General features: G+C 41.3%; 1 protein-coding gene across 1 annotated transcript in view; it reads left to right on the top strand.

Moving 5' to 3' along the window:
* The window catches only part of babam2 (BRISC and BRCA1 A complex member 2), a 122765-nt gene that overhangs the window by 24608 nt on the left and 76868 nt on the right, over positions 1-21289 (top strand). The window contains exon 5 of the mRNA XM_080414938.1: positions 17456-17650. Coding sequence (XP_080271064.1) covers positions 17456-17650 — 195 coding nt within the window. The remainder of the gene's footprint in view (positions 1-17455; positions 17651-21289) is intronic.

The raw sequence follows: 21289 nt of genomic DNA, 5'->3' as shown, positions 1-21289 counted from the left end.
AAACGTATGTTGCTATAATATCAGTGGTGTCAAGGACCACCCAAAATGATATGTATTTCATCACGTAGACCCCATCTCAAAATATGTTGTTCCAGGGACCCCCAGAAGTACAGATCGGAGTTAAAAATGTTCACTTTAAAACATACACGTATATTCAAAGATTTGAACAAATGTTCACGATTTTTCAAAAATAGCAGATCTACATCTACGAGCTTGTATATCTGCAATTTTTTTAATAGCCAAAGAAATGTAAAAAATGACCCTGATTATTTTCCCGGTCTAAATGGGCTAATCCAGAAAGGTTTAGCGATGTGCTAAACAAAGGCACACATGTGATGCACACATGTTGAACCAAAGGCCTATAGTGGGAGAACTCAAGACGACTTCCTCCTCCAGTTCCTCATACACGGCAATAATAAAAAAAATCTTATTCTGTCAATTGTAATATAGTTAATAGGTTTTAGTGGCTGAAAATCGTCCTAACTTGTAAATCTTTGCAGCTGAAAAACCCAACACATTATCCTGGTGTATCGACCCATTAAAACCGGGAAAGCGGGGGCGGCCATAGCTGAGTGGTTAGTGAGCCCGCCTAGGGAGCCAGAGGCCCTGGTTGCCCCAGGTACGATTCCAGGCCACGCCAGCATATGTGTCGATGAAATGAAATTTGTCCCTGAGCAAGACTCTTAACCCCTAATTGCTCACAGGCCCTCATTGGAAACAAGCCCGCAAGGACTTTCATGAACGTCCTGTTAAAAGGAATTATCCTTATCCTTAAGCGTCTGTGTCATTCTAGAGTTTAGCTATGTATATAGCAACCCAAGTTTTTTCAAGAAAACTCTTAAGATTTAGAACAGTGGTTTAGAACAGTGGTTCTCAAAAAATAAAATATATACAAGCTCACAGTGCGTCACAGCTATCTATTTATAATCTATTTTTGAACATTTTTGAAAAATCTTGAAAGTGTAAGATTTAAAAACAAAATATTTTTGAAATGTTTTAGCAGAAATCTTCTCCTCTGGGGGGTCCCTTGCACAAAACATTTTCAGATGGGGGGGGGGGGTCCGTGCCCTTGTCACGAAAAGGCTTTCGACCGATTTTTAGAAGGCATTTGTAGAATCGGCCTCAGGTCTCGTAACCCATTTTGGGGCGGTAACCCCTATTTGTAACTATACCTTTCAGGACGGGAACCCCGTTTGGGGTTCTTGTTGCTAGGTACAGTATACAGCAACATTGATACATTTGTTGTAATTTTTGAATACATATTTGAAGTCTCTCAGAAAACATAGGTCAGGATTTTAGAAGGCGTTTGTAGAATGGGCCTCAGGTCTCTTAATGGGTTAACGGTATTGAATATCAGTGTAGGAGTGATGAAAGGATGAAAGAGGACGGCACAATGCTCTGGCTGGGTGAAGAAAGGCTACAGTACACGCCGTTGGCTAAACAGACTCTGGAAAGGAGTGGCCAAGACTGGCCGTCTGTGTCTGTGTGTGTGTGTGTGTATGTGTGTGTGTGTGTGTGTGGGTGTGTGTGTGTGTGTGTGTGTGTGTATACTTGTGTTACTTTTATGGGGGCCACACACATAAGTATAGTAGAATTTGAGTAATAGACATTGTCAGGACATTTTCCCTGGTTCTCATGCGCCACACGTTTTGGGCTTGTAGATCGGCTATTTTAGCTGTGCAACTCAGGCTCTAGGGCATTGGTTCTCAAAGTGGGGTCCGGGGACCCCCAGGGGTCCTTTTGGGGGGTACCAGGGGGTCCCCAGCTAAATTAGTTAATATAGCGTCACAGTCATTGTAATCACTTGAACCATATTTGATGCTTTGGCTATTCAAAAAATAGCAGATCTACAAGCTCATAGCGCGGCACTCGGTTTTGAGATGGGGGGGGGGGGGGGTCCGCAGCCAAATACATATAATTTTGGGGGTCCTTGACATGAAGAAGTTTCAGAACCACCGCTAGGGTTAAAAATGTCAAAATAAATAATAAATGTAAAAATGACGTTCATAAAATTGCCCTTCTTAAACGTAGGTGTCCTCACAAGTATGGTAATACCAACCTGTGTGTGTGTGTGTGTGTGTGTTATAAGTGTGTGTGTATTATTGAGTGTGTTTGAGGCGTGGACATGCAGAAGGCGTGTTGTGCAAAGAGGACCGGCTATTGAGACAGAGCTCTTTTGGCAAAGGCCGAATGAGGAATAACCAATGTTGTGCCATTGACTTACAAACGATGTTTGTGTATCTTTTATCTTTAGTTTTGACCTCTGACCCCTGCTCCGTCTCACCACTCCAACCTTGCAGAGCAGAGAGGGATGCCTAGATTAGATTAGATTTCGATAAGATTGTTTTTGTTTCATGTTTCCCTTCCATTCTGTGTGTGTGTGTGTGTCCCAGTGTGAACTTTCCACACACCAGTGGTGGAAGAAGTACTCACAGTTTTTACTTAAGTAAAAGTATCAATACCGCAATGTAGAAATACTTTGTTACAAGTAAAAGTCCGGAATTCAAAAATGTCTTGTCGAGAAAGTACAAAAGTATTGGTATCAAAATATACTTAAAGTGCCAAAAGTAGAAATTACTCATTATGCAGAATGTCTTATTTCCAAGTTTTTGTATAAAATCTAGCTTGTAGATCGTCTATTTTCAAATGGCCGAAATGTATATAGGTATATAAGTGATTAATGTATGTTTTGTAATAATAATCAGAATCTACAAAGTAACTAGTAACTGAAGTTTTCAAATAAATGTAGTGGAGTAAAAGTACAATATTTGCCTCTGAGATGTAGTGGAGTAGAAGCAGAAGCATTGGAAATTAGAAATGCTCAAGTAAAGTTCAAATACCTCAAAATTGTACTTAAGTCCAGTACAGTACTAAATATACTTAGTTACTTTCCACCACTGCCACACACACACACACAGACACACACACACACACACACACACACACACACACACACACACACACACACACACACACACACACACACACACACACACACACACACACACACACGCCTTGACCTGACCGCCGCCCAGCCGTCGGAACCGGACCTGACGACTGATTTAGTACCTTAATGTTAGCACAGCTTCCTTTCCAACCCACTTCTAGGACGTCCTTCACTTACTTATACGTTTTCCCTTTATCGACCCCCCCCCCCCGGCTGACGTTAACTTTGTGGAGTGACAAAACACACGCACGCACGCACGCACGCACAAGCACACGCACGCACAAGCACACGCACCACACACTCCAACCACCGGGTCCAATATGGCATGAGATTATTTTGATGGTAGGGGGGAATAGGGACTGGGCAGACAGTGGTGGAAAGTAACTAAGTACATTTACTTAAGTGCCGTACTTAAGTACAATTTTGAGGTATTTGTACTTTACTTGGGTGTCTCCAATTTCCAATGCTTTTACGTCTACTCCACTACATTTCGGATCCAAACATTGTACTTTTACTCCACTACATTTATTTGAAAACTTTAGTTACTAGTTACTTTGTAGATTTTGATTATTATTATAAAACATACATTAGCCACTTCAGCCCTATTACATTTAAGCCATTTGAAAATAGCCGATCTACAAGCTCACAATGCGACGCATTGTGAGCTTGTTGATCGGCTATTTTCAAAAAGATTTTCATACATTTGAAAACTTGAAATGGGACATTCTGCATAATGAGCACTTTCTACTTTTGGTACTTTTAAGTACATTCTGATGCCAATACTTTTGTACTCGAGTACATTTTGAATTCCGGACTTTTAACTTGTAACGGAGTATTTCCATATTGCAGTATTGATACTTTTACTGAAGTAAAAAAAACACTGGGGTTTGGGGGGGGCAGATTCCTCTTCCCAGGAATACCCCAAAGCCCTATGACAGGAATACACACTGGGATTGGCTGCCCACGAAGTTGCTGGGAAAAGCGTCAGGTCAGAAGTATAGGGGGGAAATGATGACAGAGGCAGGAAGGGGAGGGAGGGGGGTGGGGGGCGTGCTCCTGCGTAGTTAGATGTGCTATTGCATCACTGCTGTCTTTCCCTTTTTTTGCTCCCTATTTTCAAGTGACTCACTACTACGAACCTAACCGTGATGTTTTTGCATAAACATCTTTGCTTGACGTGCTCGGCGCACGCATTATGTTTAACGATGGCACACACATATTTGTTTGATTTTAACATCCAAGGACTAGAAGTCAAAGAGAGAAAGATAATCTTATTTTTTTTGTTGCATGGTCTATATGTGCTTTAGCATTGGTGTAAAGTAACTAAGTACATTTACTCAAGTACTGTACTTAAGTAACATTTTTAGGTACTTTTACTTTACTGGAGTATTTCCAGTTTTCTATACTTTTACTTGTACTCCACTACATCTCAGAGGCAAATATTGTACTTTTACTCCGCTACAATTATTTGAAAACTTTAGTTACTAGTTAATTTGCAGACATAAATTATTACATTATAAAACATACATTAAGACGCGTTGTGAGCTTGTAGATCTGCTATTTAAAAAAAAAAAATTACTTTTACTTTTGGTACTTTAAAGTACATTTTGATACCAATACTTTTGTACTTTTACTCAAGTAAATTTTGAATTCCAGACTTTTACTTGTAACAGAATACTTCTACATTGCAGTATTGATACTTTTACTTAAGTAAAACTTTTGAGTACTTTTTTCCACCACTGTGCTTTAGGGTATTTACACAGGGAAGATGTTTGAGTTGTAGTGGGTGCTCATGGCTTTTTTTTAATTTTAAAAAAAAATTTAGGGGGAGGGGTTGACCTCCCCTGGTCTTTCTGAACGATCTCTCAGCTATCACCACCCCTTTTTTGTGTGTTTTAATCCACCCGGGTGTAGATCAAGGGGGAGACTCTCTGGGCTTGCGGAATCGCTCTGTGCAGCAGCGTCTCCCATCTGGAGACACTAAACCTCACGGCCATGTGTGTACTTTGTAGGAACTTTCATGTTGCTGTCAGAGCCTGGTGTTTAGTAAGCAGTCTGGACAGAGGCTATGGGACATGAAGTAACAAATGTTAGACACATTGCCCCCCCCCCCCCCCCCCCCCCCCCCCATGCTGGGCCAGCGACAAGTGTGTGCGTTTGTGTGTGTGTGTGTGACTGTGTGTGTGTTTGTACAGTATGCTTAAAGGCACCTGCGAACATTTATCTCTAATTGGCCCTTTCTTCTTTCCCCGTACCTATTCCTACCATTTGTCTGCCCATCTGTCCCCTTCTTTTGTGCGTAATGTATCATTTTTTCCCGGTCTAGACTTGTCCAGAGCTCCACTTAGCCCTAAACAACGCGGGGATTGGGATTTTCCCTAGCGTTTTTGCATCTTTCTCAACCTGCGCGCGCGCGCGCGCGCGCGCGCGCGTGTGTGTGTGTGTGTGTGTGTGTGTGTGTGTGTGTGTGTGTGTGTGTGTGTGCGTGTGCGTGTGCACGTGTGTGCGTGTATTAAGCTGGGGTTAACCTGGCTCTCCGTGACTTCGATATCTGCCCGATCAACATGTTCCCACTCATCCATCCTGCACACACACACACACACACACACACACACACACACACACACACACACACACACACACACACACACACACACACACACACACACACACACACACACACACACTTTGCTGCGGTAGACAAGCAGGCTCTGTCTCGTTATACAGGAAATTCCAGAATGGGCCTCTGTTGCGTGGTGCGCAGCAGGCTGCTGTGTTAGCAGGCTCTCCACCTGGCCAGTCAGAAATTAGCCTAACTATATTTGCCTCAGAACGTCATCCCTTGTCGTCAGTCATCCCCCTGAGGGCCGCGGATAACCAACCGATTGAGTTGTGAGCTCGTGACTGCAGCAGGAACGAGAGCGAACCATTAAGTGGTGGGACAAGTACTCGCATTTTTGTACTTGAATAAAAGTATCAGTACTGCAATGTAGAAATGCTCTGTTGCAAGTAAAAGTCCTGAATTGTAAATTGAGTAAAAGTGCAAAAGTATTGGTATCAAAATGTACTAAGTACCAAAAGTAAAAAATACTCATTATGCAGAATGTCCCATTTCGCAAGTTTTCAAATGTATTAAAAATTTCAAAATGGCCGAAAAGTATATAGGGCTGAAGTGGGTAATGTATGTTTTGTAATAATAATCGAAATCTACAAAGAAACTAGTAACTAAATGTGTCAAATAATTGTAGTGGAGTAAAAGTATAATATTATCCTCTGAAATGTAGTGGAATAGAACTAAAAGTACAGAAAATTGGACATACGGTACTCAAGTTAATCTCAAAATTGTACTTAAAGGGGAATTTTGGACCACGGTTTTCTTACCTTTTCTATGATGTTATGATATCTTAGGATGAATGGTACAGTAGAAAAATGTCTTAACTCCATCCCGGGTCCGCCACAGCTTAAAACGTGCGCCAATAGGCCTTGCGCTAGATCACGTATTTTAATAGCTTTTTTATTATTATTTTACACTATGCAACCAAGAAAAAAAAACAGAAGTCTCGCTAGACGAGATTGAAATCTCGAGATTTCAATCTCGTCTAGCGAGACTTCTACTGTACATTCATCCTAAGATATAACATCATAGAAAAGGTAAGAAAACCGTGGTCCAAATTTCCCCTTTTAAGTACAGTACTTGAGTAAATGTACTTAGTTACTTTCCAGTTTCCACCATTGCAAACCATTCCCACTGAGGGACAGGAATTCTGCTGATAACTGGGGGATTTTTTTTCCTTTTGAACAGCAAGAACGAAGCATGCTGATAAACCATGTCAGTCACATCCTTATTAACCTCTTTCAACCTGGCATCCCTGTTTTTGGACCATGTCATTATAGGCGGACAAAAATGTCAAAAAATAGCACATCTACAAGCTCAAATGCAATGTATTGTTTAAGTGTTTAAGCGTCCCCTTTTTTTTAGAACAGTGTTGATCATGAGGATTTACAGGCCTTGCTGATAGTAGCCCTAGCAACAGCCCACTCGCTCACCCTCCACTCTACCACACCGTTCTGCACTGGGAATTACCCGGGTCCACTATCTTGACAAGGACTTTCAAACGGCCAGGTGCATACTAGAACAGGAGTTATAGGTTTTTTCTGCAATGCACCGTGTGGTTTATCTTGTTTTCTATCCACTAGAAGGACAACATAATTATGTGTAATGTCTGGGAAAGCTACATTAACCCTTTAAGACCTGGCTGGAACGCATCTGTGTCATTTATAGGTTTCTTTGGGCTATTCAAAAAATAGCAGATCTACAAGCTCATAGCGCGGCACCGAATTGTGAACATTTTTGTGCGAATCTTTACAAATGTCTTCTAAACCCTAACAGTTTTTAGAAAAAAACTTTGTGATGTCAAGGACCTCCAAAAGTATGTTGGCCGCCGATCCCCATCAAAAAATATTGTTCCAGGGACCCCCCAGAAGCAAAGATTTGAGTTTAAAAAAAAGCATATCCATTCAAAGATTTGCACTTAATGTTCAAGATTTTTCAAAAATAGCAGATCTACAAGCTCGTATATATCTGCTATTTTTGAATAGCCCAAAGTATAAAATAATGTTTATAGCTAAACATCTAAAATGATGCAGCATGCGCTCTCGGATTAAATGGGTCAAAACGGACGTGTTAAAAGCAGTGCTGTTACATTGTGATGCCTATTTTATTTTATTTTTTTACTATTGGGGAAGAAACAGACTGTATTCGCACAGCTCATCATTTGTCTGATTCATAGAGGAACTGAGAACATAAATACGAGCGTGTTCTACAGTAAAAGGTACTTCCCTTTATTTCAATACCGAGTTATAAAATTGTTGCGTGACACAGACTGTGTTGTAAGGGTTTTGTTCCTTTTGGGGTCAAAGATCACTGAGGTTATAAAGTTTGCCGAACAGAACAGAGCCTTTCAGGTGAGACAGAGGTGTTCACAGATATTAACCCATTAAGACCGGGAACGCATCTGTGTGTCATTTTTAGATTTCTTTGGCTATTCCAAAAAAAGCAGATGTACAAGCTCTTGCCGCGCTATGAGCTTGTAGATCTGCTATTTATTTTTTTTATCTTGAAAATTTGTGCAAATCTTTGAATATGTTTATATTTTTTAAAACGAAAATTTTTAACTCATGTATTTGCCCCTGGGGTCCCTGGAACAAAATATTTTGAGATGGGGGTCCGCGGCCAAATACATATTATTTCGGGGGTCCTTGACATGATATTATAGCAACATCATTTTTTTTCCAAAAAACTGTTTGGATTTAGAAGACGTTTGTAGAATCCCCAGAAGCTAAGATTTGAGTTTTGAGATTTTTCAAAAATAGCAGATCTACAAGCTCATAGCGCGGCACTCGGTGCCGCGCTATGAGCTTGTAGATCTTGCTATTTTTGAATAGCCAAAGAAATCTAAAACATTACACAGATGCGTTCCCGGTACATTTCAAACGGTCGCGTAGGGTTCCGACTTCTCTCGCAGGGCGGATGCTCGTCTTTTTTTCTCCAGCCGTTTAAAAGTTAAGACTCCTCAGAGAAGCTACAATCTCGCACAATAAGTCATTGTCCTTTTAATTCGTATATTATCAGGATGACGCTGAGAAAAAGGCAACGGAAAAGCCAATCCACGCCCCGTGGTAAAGGGGGGGAAAGGGAAACGTTTCCTAAATGCAGTTTTACCCCTGGTAATCCTGAATGCCAGGCGTCGGCGAGAACGCTTCCTCTCTGCCCAGCGTTACTCGTCCCCTGTTACTGTAGTAACAATGGGCCTCGGACGGCCTGTAAAAAATAAAAGGTTATGTTGACCCGAGCGTAGTGTACCAAACTGCTGCTCTCTCTCTCTCTCTCTCTCTCTCTCTCTTCCTTCCTGCTTTAACCCATTGAGACCTGAAGCCGATTCTACATGTCTCCTAAATCCCAACAGTTTTCTGAAAAACTTATGTTTCTATGTCAGTGGTGCTCAATCTTTTTCATGTCAAGGACCCCCAAAATTATATGTATTTGGCCGCAGACCCCCATCAAAATATTTTCTTCCAGGGACCCCCAGAAGCAAAGATTTGAGTTAAAAATGTTCGCTTTAAAAATATACATATTCAAAGATTTGCACACATTTTCAAGATTTTTCAAAAATAGCAGATCTACAAGCTCGTAGCGCGGCACTCGGTGCCGCGCTATGAGCTTGTAGATCTGCTATTTTTGAATAGCCCAAAGTGTAAAATAATGCTTTTTAGCTCAAATCAAAAAATGACACAGTTCCAGGTCTTAATGGGTTAAGGGAATAATGGGGTCTGCGCTTTTATTAGTGTTTGTTATTGGCAAGGTGCACTGACAGGTCTGGGAATGCTTTTAGCGGGGGCAAAGCCATTTCCCTGTACTACCACCAGAGATGGCTTGTGAAAAGCAAGCGTTTGGCAATTCTTAAACAACAGCATGCCGGATGGGAGAAAACTTGAACCCCCCTCGACCGCCGAAGCCGGTGGTATTGGTCGTCAGCGTGTTTCGCGGACCTGGGCCAAAGAACTCACTGAACCGCGACAGAAGTAGTTAGAAAGTGCTATTTCTGTCAACAAGTGGTTCAGCGTTGTTGGACGTGAGCCGTCCCGGTTTACATCGCAGAACACTATGGGCTGAGAACGCCAAGCGTCTTAACCCATTAAGAACGGGAACGCATCCGTGGTATTTTTTAAATTTCTTTGGCTATTCAAAAACAGCAGATCTACAAGCTCATGAGTTTGTGGTTCTGCTATTTTTGAAAAATCTTGAAAATGTGTGCAACTCTTTTTAATATATTTTTTAAGTGAACATTTGTAACTCAAATCTTTGCTTCTGGGGGATTCCACAAATGTCTTCTAAATCCTAACAGTTTTTTGAAAGAACTTGCTATAATCAGTGGTTCTCAAACCTTTTTCATGTCAAGAACCCCCAAAATTATATGTATTTGGCCGCGGACCCCCATCTTAAAATATTTTGTTCCAGGGACCCCCCAGAAGCAAAAAAAATAATCGCTTTAAAAATATGCATATTCAATTGCACACATTTTCATGATTTAAAAAATATTGCAGATCTACAAGCTCATAGCGAGCTTGTGTATCTTGCTATTTGTAGAATAGCCAAAGGAATCTTAAGATGACACAGATGCTTTCCCGGTCTCAATGGCTTAAACACATGGCAAGAGTAATTTAGTGTGATCTTACACTTGGCACCCTCTGAGGGCAAAACAGGGCGAGAGCCCACACTTGAATTAGCGACTAGAAGAGATTAATTTAATACTTTGGAGTTGTTGTTTTTTTAAATCACGCCTCGCACTTTCAAGTCTACAGCGATGGGTTAGATCAGGTTGCCAGCATCTATAAAAATCACATTAAGAACGCAAAAAAAAACAAATATCTTCTCTTGGCCTGTATAATTATCATGGTACACTTTCAGATGCCAGTCCCTCTCTAGCTGGCCCCCCAAGATAAATATTGTCCGCAGACAGGGTGGCACAGGAAGACATGATTCTGTCAACTCGGGTATCTTTAGTGTGGCGCGGGGCCCAATATAGGCATAAAGCGTCTTCAGGGGAAACACCGGTGTGGTTGTTTCACTCACTCGGTTCAAGAAATAAAAACACTGCTTTGGAGCCAACCACATTTTAGCTCAGTACATATGCACTGTGACATGGTATATTTGATCGAAATTCATTGAGACTGAGACAGGGATTGAGCCCCCCTTAACCTTTTGTTTACCATTTATTTCATACTTTGGCTGTTCAAAAATAGCAGATATACAAGCTCATAGTGCGGCACCGAGTGCCACACTATGAGCTTGTAGATCTGCTATTTTTTTTAAATCATGAAAATGTGTGCAAATCTTTGAATATATATATATTTTTTAAAGCGAACAAAACTCAAATCTTTGCTTTGGGGGGGGGGGGGGGGGGGGGTCTCTGGAACAGCATATTTTGAGATGGGGGTCCACGACCAAATACATATAATTTTGGGGGTCCTTGACATGAAAAAGTTTGAGCACCACTCATATTATAGCAACATACGTTTTTTCAGAAAACTGTTAGGATTTAGAAGACATTTTGTAGAATCGACCTCAGGTCTGATGGGTGAAATAAAAAAACAAAACGGCCATTGTTCCTCCCCGGACATCCATTGTGACAACTGTACAATTTTATAGAGCAGTATTGTTGAATCAATGTGCTCCGCAAAAAGCATTCTTGTTTGATATTGTTTATTGTATGTATTTTATCATTTAGACTTTTCTTTTTACACATTCGTAACTCCCAAGAGTCAAAAAATATAATATAATATAACATATACACACATTTACATTTAGTATCCTTTGTAGACTCTCAGAGTTCAACTAACACAATGATTTTTTACTGTGAACTGAAGTGTACAAAGTGAACTGCTTAGATAGCTACCCTTTTGTTGAAAGCATTGACCTTTTCTTGAAAAGAACCGCATTTGTAATTTGTAGAACACCCGCCACGCAAGTGGAAATGGCCTCTTTCCTTTTTTGCGTCTCTGTAGTCTAAATAACCTAAGATTATATTTAGACTATACCCTCCGCTGTTGTTTTGACCCTTTTATACGTGCATCGCTGACTTGGCTCGGACACTTTGAAACTGTTAATCCACTCTAATGCGGTTTTAACATTGATATCGTCGTGATACTATGTTTAGTTAATGCCATTAACCCTTTAAGACCAGGGACGCGTCCGTGTGTAATTTTTTGATTTCTTTGGGCTATTCTAAAATAGCAGATCTACAAGCCCATAGCGCGGCACCGAGTGCCGCGCTATGGGCTTGTAGATCTGCTATTTTTGAAAGATCATGAAAATGTGTGCATATATATATATATATATATATATATATATATATATATATATAAACATTTTTTTTTAAAGCAGACATTTGTAACTCAAATCTTTGCTTCTGGGGGTCCCTGGAACTAAACATTTTACAAATGTTTGCTTTAAAAAATATATATTCAAAAATTTGCACAAATATTCACGATTTTTCTAAAAATAGCAGATATACACAGCACTCGGTGCCGCGCTATGAGCTTGTAGATCTGCTATTTTTGAATACCAAAGACATCTTAAAATGACACAGATGCGTTCCCGGCTTTAATGGGTTAAGAAAGGCTTCTATCCCGGGCAAATATCCTACTTTCGGCACCGGAACGCAACAGTATTTTATCTACGGCGTTATGAGCAGTGAGGTTTTCTTTTTTAATCAAAAGCCAAGTTCAGGCTTAATCGTTTGACACACAGGTTTAACCAGTGGTGTCCCACTGTGACAATAATTGGATTAAAGGTCCAAACGGAGCCAGGAAATATCAGCGAGGACATTGATAAGGCCATTACATATCACCCCCTGTGGAGAAAGTAATGCAGCAGCACCGACACAAAGTATTTTATCCAGCACAGCGCGATCGAGAGCATAACGCAGATGTGATGGATTTTGTGTTTTTTGTGAAAGATGGGGCTGTTTTTCCACCCTGGGTTCCAATTTATTTCAATTGCAGTTCTTGATTAGCACATTTTGTGCCCTAGTAATCTTTTTTGTGTTTGAACAACAAGTTAAACTGAGTTTCCCGCAGCCATTTTCTTTAGTTCTTCTTCTTTTTTGTTAAACAAATGGATAGAGTAACCAATTAGCCCCCCCACCACCCCCCCTTTTGCCAAATACCTGCATTCCGCACTCATTTTCTGTGTCGCTCTGTCACTGCTGTTCCTACTGGCTCACCTGGCAGCTCTCATCAGATGTGAACGTGCGTAGAAACCACATCGCTGTGACAGTAGGTATACTGTACAAGTTACAGTATGCTTAGTTTATACAGTACTTACTGTAGTTGTGCACTGGTGTCATCTACAAGCTCGCAATGCAACGCCTTTGTGAGCTTGTAGATCGGCAGTTTTCTTTGCGCAACATCAGTATAAATTGAAAAGGTCCACTTGGACCATACGCAGCGCGCTTCCAGTTGCCTTGACCTCCTCTCCTCCTCTCCTCTCCTCTCCTCTCCTCTCCTCTCCTCTCCTCTCCTCTCCTCTCCTCTCCTCTCCTCTCCTCTCCTCTCCCTCCTTCTCAGTGGAGTTTCAGTGATGTTCTGTGTCACAGACCTGACACAGCACTTCCTCCGTCTCTCTCTCTCTCTCTCTCTCTCTCTCTCTCTCTCTCTCTCTCTCTCTCTCTCTCTCTCTCTCTCTCTCTCTCTCTCTCTCTCTATTGGGTTTCAGCTCACTCCTGCCCCGGAGGCAGCGCTGGCTGCCTCTCTTTTTGGACAATGCCCGTCCTTGTTTGTGTCGCCCCCGCATTTCGGGAATCCCGGCATTGCTGGTAACCACTGGTGGAGCAGGACGATGAGGTCACCATCTCTCTGTATAGCCTGCCCTTGCCCTTGCCCCCCCCCTGTCTCTCTCTCTCGTGGCAAAGGGGGGGGGGGGGGGAGTCGTTATGCGATTCGTAACAAAACAATGAATGCTTTCTCCTTGGGGGCTGATATGTGCAGCCAGACAGACAAAGAGAAGACAAGACGGGCAGACAAGTCGACGCGAGGCGAAGACATGTCCTGTGTCATTCCACCTTAATATTGCGGGGATTAATGGAGAGACTGTTTCCTGCACCCCCCCAACACACGGGGACACACACACTCACACACACACACACACACACACACACACACACACACACACACACACACACACACACACACACACACACGCACACACACTCGCATACACATCCCGAACAATTGTCTGTTGCACTGACCTGTAATTGTTTTTTTTTTTTAAAACACTTTCTCTACAGAATGCCACTGCATTGTAAGAACAACAGATCAGGAATAGAAGCCAGCCACACACACATTTACACAGTGGAAGTGCAGTTATGTCATCAGGTCACATTTCTGTTATTTTGTCCAGTCACGGTCTGATCCACTGGCTTTTTGCGTCAGTTTGAACAGTGAGTCAGGGGAAACAGGGTTCCCTTTCACTTCTGGGGGCTTTGTGGGGGTGGGGGGGGGGGGCTTCCGACGACCACGAATGGACCCTTCTAAATCAAAGATTTGTCAATAATTTTCTCGCCAATGTTCTCTCCTTAATCCTCATCCTCTTTTGCGTTACAGCCGGCAAAGTACTAGAATGTCTTCCAGATTCAATTCTCTCTCTCTCTGTCTCTGTCTCTGTCTCTGTCTCTGTCTCTCTCTCTGTCTCTCTCTCTGTTATGAGATCTACTGTACGAAATCATGCCAGTGCAATCAGTGGGAACAATGGTTCCTTCCTACAAAAAATAAATAATCTTCTGATATGTGCCAATTCCATTGAATTTGCCATCTCTAAGGGATTCGCTCGAGCAACATGAAATCTGTTTTTGAAATAACAAAAGCACGGGCATGACCCAAGTCCAAACAACTCATTAGATCGGTCGCGTTTTTTTCCTCCCGGTATATCCGCTCGCATGCAATACGTTTTCTTTCCATTGCTGAGATCCTGCCACACCAAATAGGGCAGCATTCATAGCTCAATAGTTCATGTGTTTGTCCCTCTGATAGCCAGCCTGACGTGTTTTCCTGATATTTTGCTTTTGCACAGCGTTGCTCGCATTAACTCATTCAATCCAGGAACGGATCTCTGTCATTTTAGATTTATTTGGCTATATTAAAAAATAGCAGATCTAGAAGCTCATAGCGCGGCACCGAGTGCCGCACTATGAGCTTGTAGATCTGCTATTTTTAATAAATCGTGAAATTTCAAGTCTTTCAATATATATATTTTTCAAGCGAACATTTGTAACTCAAATATTCACTTGTGGGCGTCCCTGGAACAAAATATTTTACAAATGTTCGCTTTAAAAAATAATAGCCTGTATTCAAAGATTTGCACACATTTTCACGATTTTTCAAAAATAGCAGATCTACAAGCTCATAGCGCGGTGCCGCGCTATGAGCTTGTAGATCTGCTATTTTTTGAATAGCCCAAAGAAATCGAAAACGACAACGGATGTGTTCCCGGATTAAATGGGTTAATATTGAGCGCTATTTTCATTCGGGCACACTTCCCTCAGTTCAGTGGAATTAGGTCGGTGGAAAATGTTGTTTTTCGGGGGGTCGGTGTGGCTTACGATACCTGACAGGTGGCCGCATACAATTGTGGTTTTCTCGCGCGGTGGATTTGCATGCTGGTATACCTCGGCCTCAGTCAGTGGGGGTCAATGTTGTTTGGCACTGGCCAATGCAAATCAGGTTCTGTGGGAGGAGAGTTATTGTAAGTTGACGTCGCACTGTTTAGACACACAAAGCGACCACTGAGAGTTCACAGCCGAATTTGCTTTGTATAGAAAAAATGCTACGCAGTAATTACTGTGTTGTCGTTTATTATCTTACAGCGGGCGGTAGACCTACAGCTTTGATATCGGTCCAAAAAACGTTGCACCGCAATCCAGTTGTATTAACCCACTTAGACCGGGGAAGAATCTGTGTCATTTTTTTGATTTCTTTGGGCTATTCAAAAATAGCAGATCTACAAGCTCGTAGATCTGATATTTTTGAAAACCCTTGAAAATGTGTGCAAATCTTTGAATATATATATAATTTTTAAGGCAAACATTTGTAACTCAAATATTTGCTTCTGGGGGATTCTACAAATGTCTTAACTAACAGTTTTTGGAAAACACTTACTTGCTATACAGTGGTTCTCAAACCTTTTCCATTTCAAGAACCCCCAAAATTATATATATTTGGCCACGGACCCCCATCTCAAAATATGTTGTTCCAGGGACCCACAGAAGCACAGATCGGCGTTTTAAAAAATCGCTTTAAAACATATATATTCAAAGATTTGCACAAATCTTTAAAAAATACAGCAGATCTACAAATGAGCTTTGTAGATCTGCTATTTTTTAATAGCCCAAAGTATAACACATGGATAGAGTGGTTACACACATGCGTTCCCGGTTTGATTGGGTTAAGAGCTGATCTGGGCGGGGTAGTCTTTTGCGGCGTGCTAGGCTCCGGGTATCATTCCATGTGTCACTTGCTCATAGACAAACAGACAGCTTAATTATCGTTTAGCACGCCGCGTTCTCAGCGTGGGTTATGTGGCCTGCATGGGGAGCCTCAGGGGTCATTGAAACAGGTTCCAGGGGGTCCTCCCCATGCTAAATGATTGATAATTAGGAATGAGTTAAATGTTAAATGAATGGAGTTAAGTGAACATTGAGGATTTGATGGCGTCAATTGGGGTCCGAGAGATGAAGAATCATGTCAAATGGGAGTCCGCTCTTTGACCCATGAAGACCGGGAACGCATCTGTGTCATTTTAAGATTTCTTTGGCTATTCAAAAATAGCAGATCTACAAGCTCATAGCGCGGCACTCAGTGGCGAGCTATGAGCCTGTATATTGGCTATTTTTGAAATAAATCGTGAAGATTTGTGCAAATCTTTGAATATATGTATATTTTTTTTGAATAGCCAAAGAAATCTAAAAATGACACAGATGGAAAATAATGAGGAAAAAAAGGTTAAAAATGAGTGACTTAGTGTGACGTAAAAAAAGCCAGAGATATGATAGTGGAATCAGGATGCCATCCTGCACCCATGCTGTGGTGCAACAGGACATCCTTTGGCAAACTGGCACGGCCGTCTTCCTCTGGTTTGGCGATGGGAAGCGTTGTGCTGAGACTTGGCCGTTACCCCTGACAAACGTTGTTTGTTCTCCTTCGCGAGTATAAATATTGTTCTCACCAGTGTGCCTCCCGTTGTTTCTCATTTTCATTTCCATTCCAACATGTAATTTGCCAAATTAAGCCTCTAATTTGGGCAAACAAGAAAGTCACTTAAAGCATCGTAATTCAGCCGATTGATTTCTTTTCTTTTTTTCTAGATGAAAAGCCGGAGACCGGCTACTGCATAACTAAATGAATGAATGGCAGTAAAAAACTTCAAAGAATGTGATTAACTTAATTTCTTAACCCATTAAGACAGGGAACGCATCTCTGTAACCACTTATCATTATTTTATACTTTGGCTATTCAAAAATAGCAGATCTACAAGCTCATAGCGCGGCACCGAGTGCCACACTATGAGCTTGTAGATCGGTTTTTTTTTTAATCGTGAACATTTGTGCACATTTTTTAATTTTTTTACTCAAATCTTTGCTTCTGGGGGGTCCCTGGAACAACATATTTTGAGATGGGGGTCCGCGGCCAAATACATATCATTTTTGGGGTCCTTGACATGAAACAATTTGAGAACCACTGATATTATAGCAACATTTGCTATAATATCAGTTTTTTCTAAAAACTGTTAGGATTTAGAAGACATTTGTAGAATCCCTCTGTGCCGCGCTACGAGCTTGTATATCTGCTATTTTTGAATAGCCAAAGAAATAAAAAAATGACACAGATGCGTTCCCGGATTAAATGGATTAATAACGTTCTGTATATGCTCTTCATCTTGTGTGGTTTTCCCAGCACCTTGTCCAGTGGGATTCGGCTGACCCGGAGTGCTTGCTCCAGCTGGTGAAGGAGATGATCCAGCAGTACCACCAGTACCAGTGCCAGCGTCTGCGCGACAGCTCCAGGCTGCTCTTCGAGTACGACAGCCTGCTGGAGGACCCCAACTATGGCCGCAACATGGAGATCTATGCCGGCCGCAAAAACAGCTGGGTATGGAACAGCATCTAAAACCCAGTTTTTCCATCCAAAAACATTCTCACCGTGCCAGGAGACGAGCCAAACCCCCTCTCTCGTACACGATGACGCTTGCTTTGTGCGTATTTTGCTCAGAATAGACATCCTCTCCTTAGGGCTTTCTGTGTAGTAGTTTTTTGTGGCGTGTGCTGTCGGTGCTTGCAATGTAATATTGGTTGGTTAATTGATTGAATACTTTTATCAGTCAGAAATGTACACAGCACGAGGTACAGCCAGACATTTACACAAAAACTTGTTTCCATTGTGGTCCTGATCTGATTAACTAAGGATTTATCTGATGATTGTTTTTATTATTTTTTTCCTATTTTATGTAATTAATCCAGTCGATAAAATTTAAATAATGTAATGAAGTACAAAATCGTATTATTTAGCTCTGTATACTCTTTACTAGTAGTAGCAGTAGAACTACACAGTGCCGGGTCCACTCCCAACTGAGGGCCCTGTTCTGAACAGCTCCATATGAATACATACTTGTATATGAATACGTAGCATTTGTCCCTTATCTGCTAGACATTTTGGCACGCTGCCAGCTATGTTTGCAGGATTATCCCTATTCCAACAACTAGAAGTTCGGGCCGCTATGCGTCTGTCAGTCCTTGTCCCTTTTATGGCTGTATACCTGTATGGTATTATATGGCCATAAAACTATTATTAGCTTACTATTAGCCATTTTGGCTAACTCTGGGCGATCTCTCGGATTGATTTCAGTTACACATTAATGCATTTATCTCATATTTACATGTCGATTCAAGCTCTGACATTTCAGTGAAATGTAGGTTGTGTTGTTGTGTTGCTGTTTTCACTGGGAAAGAGTCTCTCCACGCATGCGCTGTGTAAACTGCAAAAATGTGACGTATATATATCGCATCATAGGACTTCCGGCGGTGGGGCGCTTAATTATCGTGCAATAATGGGGTTTCATACAACTGTACATCGTAAACGGTGCGGGAAGCAGCTATCCCAATAGCCAGAGCAATATGTGTGCAAAATGTGGAGTCAGTAGGAGCACAAGTGTGGTGTGAACTCCATGGGTCTTGATTCTGGTAGCTGGATTCATCTAGACAAAAGGGTGGACATGGCAGTGTCCTGCTCTGTTACAGGGTTTGTGTGTTTGTTCTCCACAAAGATTAATTATCTACTTCAATCTCATAGTGTTCCAGTTCCAATTATGTCTGCTAATTTCTGTTTTGTGTCTCTCTTGATTGGATACAATTGGTATTCTGACTGAAAATGTATTTTCTGATTAGTAATACAGCTGTAGAGATGGGGAGACCCCTGTTACTGAACAAACACTATAGCAATGATTGTTATCAGAATATAGAACTATTTAACACTTATTAACATATTAACAAAACAAAACAAAAAGACAATCCTCCCTGAGGAATAGGACAGGACACCGTGAAATCCTCAGTGTTCATTTATCCATTTGTAACTCAAGAGAGTGTACACTAGGCCTGTCCCCGACTAAGGATTTCTATAGTCGACTCTGACTGGCAAATGTTGCCTATAGTCGACTAATTGTCAATTAATGCAACAACCAAAAAATTTACAATTTTTTTTTTCATGCAGTCTGATTCGACTGCCAATCTCTCAGTCGAATCATGCAAAAAATATGTTACGCAATAGAGGAACATTCCATTTGGGCTGTAGTAGGGGTGCTTAATGTCTGATTTAACATATACTTGCTTGGTTTCTCCCAATAAATATCCTATTTTTGGTTATAATTATTATTAGTTAATTAATATAAGAAATTAGGCCAATCTCTCAGTCGAATAATGCAACAAAAAAAAAGATTCGACTAAGAGAACGGCAGTCGAATCAGACTCCCTCGTCGATTAGTCGACTATTCGAATAATCGAGGTCAGGCCTAGGGTACACAAATGAATGTGACCGACCATTTTGTACTCTTGTGAGAGTTAAATGTCATGTTACGTTGATCGCCATCACCCAGCTTTTGCATTTCATCCATACACAAATTCACAACTGGGACTCTTCCCCCCCCGGCACTGCCAGTTACTGGCTGGGAATTAAATAAAGGATGCATTTTGCAATGGAAAAACACAATCATGCCGCATCAGGTCTTTACAAAACACCGATTATGCAATTGGGAAATAGGCTCAAGTGGCTGTTTCGTAAGTGTGGACGCCGTGTTCTTTTTTTTGCAGATGAAATCGAAAAAAAGGATGTGGTAAGGTTGTGCGGTTTTTGGGCAAACAGCCATTGTGGCGAGGCCTGATTTGTTTTAGTTTTTTTGGTCGGCCTAGAAAATCACTGAAGCACTCAAGCCAGTACTATCATATCGTCTCTGTCTGGTGGATAAAAAAAAAAAAAAAAAAAAAAAGCATAAAAAAAATCTAAAGTAGCCGCGTTTCGAGCTTGTAGATCGGCTACTTCTGATACTTTTTTTGATACTTTTTTGATACTACACTAGTGCAGCGCTACTAAACCCGCGGCCCGAACGCAGCGTCTTCTTTTTTTTTTTTTTTTTTAATTTTAAGCACAGGATAAAAATATACATTTCCGTTCAAATATGGGTTGCTAAAACATTTTTCAAAAACAAACAGACAGACATACATACAGGTGCGTCAATTGTTACAGGTATAATGCATCTATGCATTTCGGGTTTTTGGGGGGGTTTGACCCCCACATTTTTCCGGCCGCGCGGCATTTTCGCGCGCCCAGGATAGGTGTCCCTTATTTCAATCTCTGGGAGTTGGCAACCCTAACCTTGCCATACCTTAGCTTTTGCTGAACTGATGCCACTGGACATACACACAAAATAAACTGGTACAGTGAAAAGAATATGATGTCAAAACGTACATTTTCTTGTGTGTTACAAAATCGGAAAATCCAAAATAGGACCGTCATTTTTATGGCGGCCCCTTGGACTTTTGGTATTTTGCTGAGTGGCCCCTGAGCCATCTTAAGTTGAGTAGCCCTGCTGTAGTGTGATCAAATAGGGTGTCGATTTACGAAAAAACACAAAAAGTTAGAATATGGTGATGAGAGGTTTCTGCCCGGCAACAACGACACGATAGGATATTCCCGTCTGCCCTTTTTCATGTCTGAATGGCCCAGACGGAGAAGCCATCTTTGTTCATGTTCGTCCGTGCACGCGTTCTGTGCATTGGTTCATGTTGTTATCGCCGACCTGATCTGTGTTTTACGTATTGTCGCTGTCTTTTTAGGAAATGGGGAAAAAAATTGACACAATGTAGTTGTTATTTATTATCTTAGTCACAAGCTCTCGTTTATACTTTTCTATTAGTTCAATCTTTACAAAACCCACAGACGGATTGAACCACTTCCACTTTCAAAATGTTTGATAGCGAAAATAGCCGATCTGCAAGCTCGCAACGCGGCCGCGACACGGTGTGAGCTTGTAGATCGGCGATAATTGCTACTTTTGCGTGACGCTGTTTAGTATGATAAAGTGGGGCGTTGATTTATATCGTCGCGGTCGGGTGGAAACCTCATATGTCCAAAACGGTTACTTTTCAAGGTTCAAATTCAAAAATAGCAGATCTACAAGCTCAAAAGCTTGTAGATCTGCTATTTTGGATACTTTTGTGTGATGCATGTATATGATCAAGT

Source organism: Gymnoscopelus braueri (assembly GCF_963280865.1).
Source record: "Gymnoscopelus braueri genome assembly, chromosome: 19".
Lineage (NCBI taxonomy): Eukaryota > Metazoa > Chordata > Actinopteri > Myctophiformes > Myctophidae > Gymnoscopelus > Gymnoscopelus braueri.
This window is presented reverse-complemented; position numbering and strand designations above follow the sequence as displayed.